Source organism: Gadus chalcogrammus, chromosome 5, assembly GCF_026213295.1.
Source record: "Gadus chalcogrammus isolate NIFS_2021 chromosome 5, NIFS_Gcha_1.0, whole genome shotgun sequence".
In the NCBI taxonomy this organism is placed as follows: Eukaryota; Metazoa; Chordata; class Actinopteri; order Gadiformes; family Gadidae; genus Gadus; species Gadus chalcogrammus.
In genome coordinates, this window is record NC_079416.1 from 6,569,252 (window position 1) to 6,582,414 (window position 13,163).

The 13,163-nt window shown below is 44.5% G+C and overlaps 1 protein-coding gene across 2 annotated transcripts; it reads left to right on the forward strand.

Annotated features, from left to right (window-relative positions):
* Positions 1-4,343: 4,343 nt before the first annotated feature.
* Positions 4,344-10,583, forward strand: LOC130382749 (uncharacterized). 2 transcript variants are annotated; one of them, XM_056590635.1, is made up of 5 exons: positions 4,344-5,847; positions 6,117-6,437; positions 6,605-6,799; positions 7,154-7,224; positions 7,336-10,583. In XM_056590635.1, the coding sequence occupies exons 3-5, from the start codon at positions 6,605-6,607 to the stop codon at positions 8,267-8,269; spliced, it is 1,200 nt and encodes a 399-aa protein (XP_056446610.1). In that variant the 5' UTR covers positions 4,344-5,847; positions 6,117-6,437; the 3' UTR covers positions 8,270-10,583. The 2 variants fall into 2 exon arrangements, with proteins under 2 accessions (XP_056446610.1, XP_056446609.1); XM_056590634.1 differs by lacking the exon at positions 6,117-6,437.
* Positions 10,584-13,163: the final 2,580 nt, after the last annotated feature.

A 13,163-nucleotide genomic window follows, 5' to 3' on the forward strand; every position in this document is an offset into this window, starting at 1 on the left:
TGAAACACGATGCAGCGCGCAGATCAGCCAACAACTGGTGACGTATGTCCTTTCCGATGTCTTCCATCCGCCTCATTATTGTTGAATCTGACAGCTGTAACCCTTTTATTTGTTTAAGGATGGCGTCCTTGTTGTCAAAGTCTGTGAACAGTATTTCTGCTGAAGCCAAAAACAGTCTTTCACTATTTCTGAGTCGGAGAAAGGTTTTTTAGCCCGCGCCAGAATCCACGCTATCTCATAAGACGCCTCTGTTAAGCGCTCTGCAGTGGAGGTTGTGCGGTGGATTAGATTTTGCTGCTCACACAGTGAAGCAGTGAGCTGTGCAGTTTTCTTAATTCTTAGTTCACTGCCAGGCGGGTAAATTTCATTGAATTTTGGATGCGCCGTTTTGAAATGGCGCTCCAGATTGCTTCGTTTGAAACCGGCACGGGTTTGTTTGCAAATCAAACATAGAGGGTTCATACCGTGCAAAACAAACAGGAATTCGTCCGTCCACTTCTCTTGAAATTTTCTGTGCTCATCTTGTATGCTTCTTATTTTTCGTTTTTTAATTACACCTGCCGTTTCTCTGCCCGTCCCCTCTCCGATGTCTTCCTGCTGATTTTTGTCCTCAGACTTATTTCCCTCATCCACTCCACTAGCAACACTGTCTGTCTGTTCGTCTGGTTTTTGAGTTCTTTTCTGTCCCTTTTTTATCAAAAAACGGTCCATTTCATATTTCAGCTGGCAAGCGGAGCGTGCGGAGCTAGCGGAGCTTACGTAGCCCGCCTTTAAATTTTGAGCGGTCACGTGTTGTAAACAATGCCACACGCTTGCGGGCTGCGTTGCCAGGTTTGACAGGTTGACAATTCCCCCTTTAGGGATCACCATTAAGGCTTAATACTTTTAATTTCTCCTTCATTATTTGGGTGAAGGGACAAGTATAATTCAGATGTTTGCGTTTTTGTAGTGCAATGTTGTACGTTTATGAAGCACATTTGAAAAAATGTATCGGCTGTGTTACCACATAGGAAGCTACCATGCGAGCCACCAATTATAGCTTGACGAGCCGCATGTGACTCGTGAGCCGCGCAATGAGTAACGCTGGTTTAGACGGTGACAGCGTTTTTAGGGCATGAAAATGCATAAATCTGAAACCACCCTCCAGAGTGGAAAAGTTGAATACGCTCCGCCGTAGCGTTTCCTTCTACACTGCCAAGACGCAAAACACTGCTCCGATCTGCTCATGTCGCTTACGCGTTTACGTCACATACATGGCCAGTACAAGGAAATAAACAAACATGTCAGATTATTTCCATGTGTCGGACCTTCAAGCTGCTCTGGCAGCTCTAACAAGCGTACAGGAGTCTTTCCACGAAATGTACAGGATATGTACAGATAGTGTTACTGAACAGAGAAGGATCTTTTTGTTTTTTGCGGCACGGATAAGAGAAGGAAGATTCTACGCATGCGCTCAGACATGGCGGTGTTGTGTGATAGTGTATCACAGCACCACCTAGCCGCCTGGCATGCATACCAATCGAATTCCACACACTTTTGCGTCACCGTATGCGCGCAGATTTCCTCCCGACGCTCGTCTAAACGCGGAATAAAAAGTGAAGACGCAACGCCACTTTTGCGTCTTCTGTTCAGACCGTCATCGTGTAAACGTAGCCTAATATGAGGAGTATGGGCACTCGCTGGTTAGTTCCGGTTTTCTGGACTGGTTGCAGTAATAATCTCTGTCCACGCAGGGCGCACGCAGGCGAGTCCAGAATGAATGGGAGCCTATGGGGTTTTATCCTCAGAATCCACTTTTCTCACAATGTCATTTTTTGTCAAGTAATTTCAAAGTTGCGTTCAAAAGGAGGGGCTAAGATAATAAACTCAGCTGAATATTGCATTTTTTAAGGTCACGTATCTATTCTAAAAAGGCGTTAAAAACATGAGATGACGTCACACATTGTCATACTGTCAGAGGTACTGCTTTACGGCAGTTTCTTAAGCACTTCGGCACTTCCGCTTTTCCCCGCAACGATAACACCAGCTGTTTTAGGTGAGGCATTTTTTTGCTGAATACACTAGTTACAGAGTTTTAGTGAGATAATGTAAAAAAAAGAAGTGCGCGAATGTTTTACATATGTATGTTACTTACAGAGAGTGTTTTTTTTCATCCTCACTAGTGCCGATCATAAAGCTTTTTTTTTAGTAACGGGAGCGTGTTGCGGCCTCGAGCCCCCAGATGCAACGGAGCTGGTCCGGGCGTTGGGGGCCCTGAGGCATGGGCACCGCAAGGCCAAGGTTTGCGGCTGCCCTGGCGATAATACCCGGTAGCTCTGCCACCAAAGCTCCAACCACTGGAAGTGAGGTGGCGGCAGAGACGGCTGCTGCCCCGGGCCTCTCCATTCGGAAAGGGGAAGCCGGGGGAGACGCCCCCTCCACGTCGCGGTCGGAGTCGTCTGACTCCGAGCTCACAAGGAGAGAGAGGGCATCGTCGAGCGGGACAGTAAAGTCGTCGGCCCGTTCAGCAATGGCGGCGGCAGTGTCGGCTCCGCGCTGTCTGGGCAGGCCAGCATAATGCCGACACAGGCAGGGCGGCGAGAGCGCCAAGACGGCATGTTCATGCCCAAGGCAGCCCTCGCACACCTCATGGCCGCCATACGGCAAGAAGTAACCCGCGTTACATGTCTTACAGATGCCGTTCGCCGTTGAGTCCATAATATCTATTTATTTACTTCAGTATGCTACAGGATCTTCCTGAAGAAAATGGGAGCAGAACGTCCGCCGGCGCACGACTATATCTGCGAAATGCGGACGTCGTTGAGGCATGCCGCACGCAGACATAATTGAGGCCCACGCTGTTGGTGGGCAGGGATTACACATTTTTCAGTGTGCTACGGCTCACGCCTAGGGATAACCCAGTAGCGATAGCCTTAAAAGGCGAAGCCTATACGACATAGAATCGAAAGGACATAAGTACTCATTCATTCGACTTTTGAACTATAATCTATATTGAACTCGCGGAATCTACAATAAAATTTGCGATATTTCAACGACAAGCAGGTGAAAGAGACATATTTAGCCATCTAGCCCCATAGACTCCCATTCAATCTGGACTCGCCCGCGATCTCCCCCAGTGGATGTCTGATGGAACTACAACCAAGATCGGTACAATGGGGCGTATAGGAAGTGCCCAGGCTCTTCGTAGACGGGCTGATTCCGCGCTCTCATTGTCAAGTGGGCGTGGCCTATGTGAAGTGGGCGTGGCCGGTGTGACGTAATGGCTCCGCCATCCTCACCTGTCTAAAGGTGCTGACATCTGTGGCTCGAGTAGTTATTGCAGCTTATGTGTTCGATCCTGCTTCCTAGTGGCTATGTGAGGGTAATGTAGCTTGTGTGTTCGATCATGCTTCCTAGTGGCTATGTGGGGGCAGCTAATGTGCTTAAAGGGGACCTATTATGCTTTTCGACTTTTATGACCCATAAACGTTGTTATAATGATTGATAGTCATGTTTAACCATACACAAAAAACGATGTCGATTTTCGGGAAACTCTTCCTCTCATCTGGGCGCTTTCAGCATTCTCTGTCAACCCTCGGTTTCGTCCTTCTCCGCCCCCCTCCTGCCGAACCCAACTCCGTTGTGATTGGTTACTTTCCTTGGAGCGCGGGCAGATTTGACCAGGCATATGGGGGCGCGGCAGGAGTGCCTCTACGTAGATGATTTCCCGGAAATGTGAAAAAAAAGTGAATCGCAAGTGAATCGCAAACGTTGTCCCGAGTGTTTAGCGCTCTGCACAGCCACCCCAGACTGTCAGCAGGGAATACGTCAAAATGCAATAATCAATAATAATCAAATGCAAAATGCATAATCAATCATTATAACAACGTTTATAGGTCATAAAAGTCAGATAACATATTATTGACAATGACCTGTATTGAGACCCACCAAGGTGAATGCCGTTTCAGTATTAGGGGGACGCGTTGTGGTTTATATCCACTATGGAGTTTTTCCACTTCGGTCGGTGGTGTTGAGGATTTTTCCTACTTTGACTATGTTTTCGGTGTGGCAAATGGTGTTTATGGCTTAAAATCTTTTAGTATGGTCATCTGAGATGACCAAGGAGGGATTGTTACGTTTTTTAAGCACATAAGCTGCCCCCACATAGCCACTAGGAAGCAGGATCGAACACACAAGCTGTATTACCCTCACGTAGCCACTAGGAAGCAGGATCGAACACATAAGCTGCAATAACTACTCCAGCCACAGATGGCAGCACCTTTGGATAGGTGAGGAAGGCGTAGCCAATACGTCACAGGGTCACGCCCATTTCGCATAGGCCACGCCCACTTGACCCTAACGCCCCGTGCCCACTACATGCGTCCGTTGCGTGATCCCCATTGACTTTAATGGGGACGGACGCGCAATGCATTGTGGATCCGTACGTTCCGTTGGAGCCTTCGGCTCAGTCAAGAAGTTGAAATATGTTCAACTTTTTCAGCAGCGACGGATCCGTCATCCAATCAGATCGCGTCTGCAAATTTAAGCACTGTGACGCGACTCGGGCTCTGACGATACTGGAAAGCGGGAAAGCGGGTCATCTTGCATCGCAACAAGCAGGAAGTAGCGGGAAGAACCCAGCGAAGCGATTTGATTGGCTGATGGATGCTGTCATGCCAAATTTGTACCGGCTGCCAAATTTGTACCGGGCGCGTCATCCATACGTAATCCATTCCAAACCTGCATGGCAGCAGATGGTCGCGTCGTCCGTTGCCGGGCAGGTTTCAAAAAACATTCGCGCTCATGTTGCCAAAGAGGAAATAACATAATACAGTAAACGGATCGCTAGATAATGTAATGTTTTGTTGGGTTCCTTAATAAACACACGATGTATCTTGGAACAGACATCAACATGCAGCGCGCCAATCCAACTGCGCATGCTCCGTGTAACGGTCTAATAACTGATGTTGATATCATTACAGATTACACTTTTTTTTACTTTATATTTGTATTGTATTTAATTGTTTAATCAAATTTAGCAAGTAAACTGAGTGTTTAAAGCAGGTCATGGACGAAATAGCACAATACAGATAACGGATCGCTAGATAGAAGGTTTGCGAATGTTCACGTCATTCGACGCGATCGTCCGTTGCCAGGCAACGGACGAAGCGATCATCTGTTGCCAGGCAGATTTGGAGTGGATTACGTATGGATGACGCGCCCGGTACAAATTTGGCATGACAATGCCTCTGCAAAGACTACTCCCCCATCAGTCAGCCACGCCTTCCCACATCAGTCGACGGACGCATGTAGTGGGCACGGGGCGTAACAAGCGCGACAGTGAGATTGGAGTTCAGAGATTCATAGGCAGACCCGCAGACAGTGTTGGGAAATTTCACTTTCTACGTGAACTAGTTCAAAGTTCAGTTCACGCATATTTAAATGAACTACTTCAGTTAAACGTTCATAATTCAACATTTTTAACTAAGTTCACAGTTCCAAAAAATTAACTGGTTCATAGTTATTTTTTTCAATATGTTGCTGTGAGCTATTCGTTTTTTCCGGTATTTTGAACGTTGAGCCCGCTTTGTTGTTTGTCTAGGATGAAATAGCCTCAATGCACGTCACAATTCCGGGTTTGGCTATACCGGCAAACCAACTTCCGGTGAGGTGGACGGCACTTGGCGACAAACGACAGACACAATACAACAAACATGGCTCTCTTCTATACTCGGTGTCTTCAAGACCTACCTCGTCTGAATATTAACGATGTGGACAGACTAGTGAAGAAGTCTTGCACCACTCCCTCCAGTAAACGGGAAAAGGGATTTAAGATGTATATCGCCAGCTACATCGATAATTACGAGGGTAAGTCATTATGTTCAAATGTTACATTAGGCTGAAATGTTACATTAGGCTACATTGTAATAGCTTCTAGCTAGCGTTGATGTACGATTAGACGGCTAACGTTAACGTTCGGTTAACGTAACGGTTAACGTTTGTTGTTTTGATCGACTATGACTGACAGACTTGTCAGCTAATTAAGTTTGAGTTTGTTTTAGATACTGTCAAAGTATTGTGCAAAATGTAACGTTAACGTTATAGTATTGTGTGTTCGTCTTCTTCCTTTCTCACAGTGTCATTGAGAGACAAGGTGACAGGAGAGATCAGCGTGAGGGCAGTCTGTCATAGATCAATGAGGAAAAGTGAAAAGCCACACGACTTAAGAGTAGGGTCATTGTTAGGGCAATGGTTAGGTTTGACAAACTGATAGAGTTACCTGTCAGCTAAATTGAAGCACACATATCATATCTGCTATCTTAAATTAAGCCCCTTTACCCCTCCCTACATACACAGCTTGTTGCCTTATCTCAACATGCATACAGCACACTGCCCCCATAACCACCACTTCCATCACTCCCCTGTAATCATCCCTGGATGCTCCTTGTTGGGTTAGGGTAAGGGTTAGGGTTATCTAACGCTAAACAAATGCCCTGTATCATGTGTAATACATTTTCATATTTTTGTGTGAACTTCATAGAACAGCCTACAGTAATGTATTTCTTGTTAGCCTAATGCTTTTGCTGTCAATCAACATCTCATGTAAGCTTCTATTTCTCTATAGATGGTGTTAAAACACTCAAAACCAGTTGTTTTGGTGAGCAGCTATTGTTCCTGTGTGGCGGGCTGTGCCTTATGCAATCATTTGGTTGCACTCCTGTATCAGACTGCCCACTATTCACAGCTAAGCATTCCTGCTGTTCCCCCCGTGCACAGCTGCACAGACACAGAGCAGATCTGGCACAAACCGAGGACACTGGTAGGTCATTTAAAGTGTTCATCTTGTATTGCACACTGCCTCATGTATTGCACACTGCCTACAACATAAATAATATTGCATCCATGTAACATTTTTGCCTTAAGTGATTCTTGGTGGTCCCATCAGTACAGCAAATAAATAAATACAGTCTCTCACACACACACACACACACACACACACACACACACACACACACACACACACACACACACACACACACACACACACACACACACACACACACACACACACACACACACACACACACACAAAGACTACCCCACCCCCTATAAATACAGATGAGATACACACAGTAGACACATATTCATAGCTTGAATGTGTCTCTGCTGTCAGGGTGTGAGGCCAGGCCCAGTTGGAGAAATGGAGTTTCGAAAACCCAAAAATTCAACTGCAGACTGTGTAAGGTGAGATATCAGGGTGGTTTTTGCATGTAAGCCATTGTATGTTGTGGCAGACTTTTGGTGTAGTGATTTTTTACTTTAATACTTTTTTGTCTTACTGTTAATATTTTTCAGAAGTTCTCTCTACAAGGCGGTGGATGGGGAACTGCACAAAGATTTCCCTCCTTCACTTGCACCCTTGGTGACAACAATGGGCATGTCCGCTGATGTCCCATTAGTCCAGTCTGCATTTGGAGCTGTCCAGGCAGGGAGCGTACTGTCATTTCAGCAAAAACCTCCAGCAATAAGGGAAGACTTCAACATCCCATCTGCTCCTGTTTATCCCTCCCTTCCCATCCACAGCCACAGGCTTCAACCTCCATCCTGTGCCTATGTTCTGTCAGAGCAAGAAAGTCTGCACCTGAAGTCTCTGGATGTGTCATTCAGCATGGCCCACAGGATAGAAGCTGGAACACAAATGCAGAGTTTGTGCCAGCATTGGCATCACTTGAGAAGAATGCGTGTGACATCTACACGTTTCTATGAGGTATGCCATGTTAGTGGACATACATCTGCAGAAAATCTGGCTGAGAGAATTCTCCGGGGAACTGGGCAGACCAGGGATATGAGGAGAGGAATTGATATGGAGCCACGTGCTGTTAAAGAGTATTGCACGCTGAAAAATGTCAACTATTCACCCTGTGGGTTCATTGTGCATCCTGATGCTCCATGGCTAGGAAGTTCTCCTGATGGAGTCATCTTTGATCCCTCTGGGAACCCACCATTTGGTCTCCTTGAGGTCAAATGCCCCAATATCCAGAGCTATGTAGACTGTCCCTATCTAAAAATGTCAGGTGGTGCTTTGAAACTCAGGAGGCAGCACAAGTACTACTGGCAAGTTCAAGGTCAGATGCTACTGACAGGGCTAGAGTGGTGTGATTTTGTTGTTTATGCTCAGGAGGACATGTTTGTCAAGCGTATTTATAAAGACCTTGATGTAATGCACACCATTAGAGACGGAGCAGATCATTTTTTCTTTTACCACTACTTACAGAAGTGTTTACAGTAAATCAGTCCAATGCCTTTGTATAGTATCTATCAATAAGTGTAATCAGTTGCAATCAGTTCATTAATCAGTTTCAATCGGTTCAGTGAGTTCAGATGTTATTGTTCATTTTTGCAAATATATTTTTTAGATTAGATTAGATTCAACTTTATTGTCATTGCACAGAGTACAAGTACTGAGACAACGAAATGCAGTTTAGTATCTAACCAGAAGTGCAAAGAAGCAGAATATCTGAACCTATCAAGAAGACTATACAGTATAAGAACTGTTCTGTTTACATTTGCCGTCTATACAATATCTAAGCTGATGTACTGTTCATGTTCGCAAGTCTATACCAAATGGAAATTGTTACTTAGTATAAAGTACACATGCTGCTGCTGCTGTTGTTTTACTGTTACACTGTATGCAGCTCAAGTTACTGTTGATGGGCTCTTAAAATAACTTGATATGTATGTATGTATTTATTTGTTTATTAAACTGTGATGGAATGTTGTATGTATATTATAATAAATGTGATGCATAACTTATGACTTCAATATTCAAATAAATAGAAATGCCACTTGAAGTACTCTGAAACTGAAGTTTTATTCTATTCTTCAGCCAAAGACAAGGCTCTGTTGCAATTGCAGGATTAGCTATGGCTGGTCCAACAAGAAAAGGAGGTCAAAGGTTGGATTTTTTTTTTTTTTTTTAACAATGGGAACCAACTGGTCAAGAAGAATGTAAGTAAAAAGGCAAGCAAAAAACATCAGGCCATCATAGTAAGTACAATTACACAGACTGCAGAATATATACAATATTTGACAAGTGGTCCATTCCAATAGTTAACAGAATGACATGTGCAAGTCAAGACATCCCAGGTGAGACAAAATCAACAAGTAAAACCTATTAGGCATTCATAGTAAGAAAAGTAGAACATTTGCATACTATTTACAACACTATATTTTAAATATTTAGGACCACTTGGTTTCAACATTTCAATATGCCAAATAGCCTAAGGATTTTATGGCTAGACAGACAAGAATGACGCTGTAGACTTACTGGGCCCATGCCTTGACAAGTGGTCCATTCTGATAGTTAATTAGAAGACATGACACTGCAAACAGCTGATTAATGCTACCAGAAATGGACAAGGGGATGACTGTATCGAACAACTTGTGTTCCTTCACCCGCCGGATCAAGCGTTCAACATGCACCCTGAGTCTGGCCACAGACTGAGTGTGTCTCACTTCACCCACAGACATTTGTGTGCCCTTGGTCAAAAAAGCAGGCCTGTGGATTTTGCATGGTACCAGGTTATCAATTAAGAAGCCCTTGTCCACCATTACTGCCATGTCAGGGGTAAGGACGTCGATGATCCCTGACTGCTTGAACAGCTCCCGGTCACTGATTGACCCAGCGTACAGTTCTGACACAAAAGTTACTACGCCATGAGGTGCCATTCCTATCAAAGCCTTGAAGGTGCAGTGGGATTTGTCATTTGAAAAGACCTCACTCTGTAATAGCAGAGACGAAGGCGTTTGGCAACGGAGTTCGGTACAATCGAGGATAACCTGGGTGTCTCGGAAACTCTCAAATTCCTCTGGCAAGTAGGCTCGTACTTGCTCTTTCGGCAACCAAATTCGCACAGAACCCAAGACCTGATAGAGGAAGTTTGCCCAAGTTGTTATGATGCGGCTCACTGTGGTCTGATGGACTTGAAAGCGATGAGCCAGGTCTTTCTGCTTGAGGCCCAAAGCAAGGTGGATCATGAAGAGGAAGAATTCATCGATGGCAGGAAGTGCATGCCGGGTCTTCACAGATGGACAAGTCTCCCTGGTGGCTTTGGAGCTGGTGACGCGAATCATTCTGAGTGTTGAAGGTTCAATCTGTTCCCAGAAAGCCATCAGATGTTTGTAGGTTGCAAATCTACAAAAAAATAAATTCTATTACATATATGGCATGATGCATTGTAGCCTATGGTAATTGTGTACTTACTATTGTCTTAAACTAATTCAACTGAACACTATAGGCTTAGCAGTTTTATGACATAATAGGCCTAGGCTATTTTTACATCGTTCCTGGGTTAAATGTTGCAAGGGCACAGGCCAACCCAACAATCACTGAAATATTTGTAGACACTTTTATTTTACGTTTGTATCCATAGAATATGTAATGTATGACACATATGTGTAGAACCTATTTAGTCTTGCTGATCTGTCATAAAACCACATAGGGTAGGCAAATGTAACCTCTGCCTCACTGAAGGGGGCGTGCGAGAGCCTGGAAAGTGGACTTTGTTGGGAAAAACGGTCTGTCTAGTTACTGGACCAGATGAAATGAGACGGAGAGGTAATAAAGTCTGTCGGCACGAGGACCTTGGATTTATTAAGTAAAGTGGCAACGGTTATACAGAGTCATAAAGCGTGAGAGATCGAATATGTCTAAGTCCCTAATCAGCGCTGATGGTTCGTCCAGAGCTTCGCCTCCGTGGAAGGTCTGCTTCAGAAGAAAAAGGTCATGAGTCCCTGTGTGATACAGTTTTATACTGTATCCTCCTCTCGATGAGGTGTGTGTGGTTCTGTGTGTTTTTGCTTGACCTTGGCTCCTAGGCCCTGGTGTATGCAAGTGTATCTTCTTGTGTTCCTACTAACGGGGAAGAGCTCCTCAGTGTCTCCTTTGTTCTCGAAGTATCTCTTGTGTGATCGAAGTATCTCTTGTGTGATGAATTAATGTGGCTCTCCCGTTAGTGTCTACCATTTGCCTGCTTGGGAAATGGGGCCTTGGCTCTGGCCTTGACCTGACTATATTATCATGTTTGTGTTATGTGTTAAAAGCTGACTATATTGTAACGTGACTGCCATGTGTTGTGCTCCTCAAGCTAGGGTGGGAGTTAGCTATATTTATATGTGCTCAGCAGGTTATTTTGCCCAACAACTTCCAATCCAGTGAAGTGATAAATACATAATGGGCGACCAATGCCCGAGCTAAAATGATTGCATCAAAAGACGGGGCAGATGATAACTTGAACTACTCAACGACATAGACACTGTACTATCCGTTAACACCGTTATTGTAACCTATTTTGGCTTCAAAATGGCGAATTTCGCCGAAAAGTGACAAGTTTGCACCCCTGACCCATCATCAATAATCACAAAAAAAGGTTCAGGGCTTACCTTGTGTAGAAGCGAATATCCTCAACAGATCCAGAGAATCTTTGGAGGCCAAAGCGACTATTGACCTTTGCCTGCTCAAGCTGTTCCCGCAGATCCTCTATCTCTCTCTTCAACTCTTCATTTTGACCAAGTGACAAGTCGAGAGCTGCAGGCTCCGGAGCTGAGCAGTAATCATGCCACACGATATCTTCATTAGCGCTTTCCATGTCTGATTCGGGTATCGGTGGTCGGTCTCGTCGTTCCCAAACACTTATCCTCGGTGGCTGCATTTCACGATTCCACTCAAAAATTGTAGGGATAGCGCCTTTTTTCAGACGCCTCCTAATTGTTCCTTCCTCAAAATAGTCTGATTTTAAATGGACACTGCAAACCTTTGTATGTTTCGTTATTTGAAAGTTACTCCTTCTTATGTTAACTAACCATCTTTTCCTGATCTCTTCCTCCACCGGAAAGGAATGAAAGCTAATACAGGAGTTGTATCGTGAAGATACCGAACACAACGGGACACTACAGTGCTCCGACGCTACTTTCATCTGCTTCTGACGATGAAAAACAGTCGAATCCATTCATATAAACGTATAAAAATATATATATAGAAATGTTGACGTTTCTTAGTTATGTTGTATAGGGGGCATAACTCCTCCACAGCTGATTGTGTTTCTTAGTTACCAGGTAAACCGGAAGCGGCTCTGCCGGTATAAAGCATAAGCGGAAATACATCACGATTCCCGTTGCTTAGAGCCGATAGAGTTGAATCAAGTATCGTAGCAAAATACAGTTTCGTGTTTTATTGCACATTTAACGCATTTAGTAAATCCCATTGATTTCTGTTGGAAGACTCATTATAGAGTCTAGATTCTCTGCCTGAGCCCGACCCGATCAGACCCGCGGCCGCGGGCCGGGTCGGGCCGATATTTCCCACCACTATCCTCGGGCCGGGCCTTTGATCAAGCGTTTTTATTTTTCTTTCTCATCATTGGCCTAATCTGAGGAGAAATCTATGACATAAACAGAAATATTACAGGCCTCATTACACAAGGCTTCTCAATGCTGTGGACGCTCCGTTCACTTGCATGAGTAGTAGTCCGGTGACTTGTCAACCTCAGTTTCTTCCGTTGCTAAGCGACGTCACCGTCTTTGCGGACAAATTATTTCGCTGCTGATCAACACTACGAATGCTGGTAACGAATAAATTGTAAAAAGACACACCATATGAAGTATTTTTTTCGTTTTGGCAAGTAGCTGTGTAATAAGCGGGATAATGTATAGAACGTCGCCGGTCATTAACGAAAATAAGCCCCTTCAGGGCGAAGCAAGACACCTTCGCTGCGCGTCGGTGTACTGTTCGCCCTGTCAGGGTTTATTTTCCCGATAATGACCGGCATTCTATTCATTATCCCGTACATATATATTTAGCAGAGTAGGCCTATTAACAAATGTGTACAAAGTGACATATGTATTAAAAAAAATGTCGGGGTGAAATCGGGCTCGGGCTCATAATTACAGTTAATGTGTCGGATCGGGCCGGGCTCAGACAGAAAGTGCACGGGCTCGGGCCGGGTCGGGCTTGATATTTCTGGGCGTGATTTAGCTCTACCTCATTGCCTGTTGGCCGGAAATGTAAAGGGGGGGTCTTCACGTTTGGTTGTAGTCTTTTTGCTCGGTTCTAGCCCTACTGTTATTTTTTTTTATTATTTAAGTCTTTTATTGAACATGGTTAAAATAAATAAATAAAATAATAC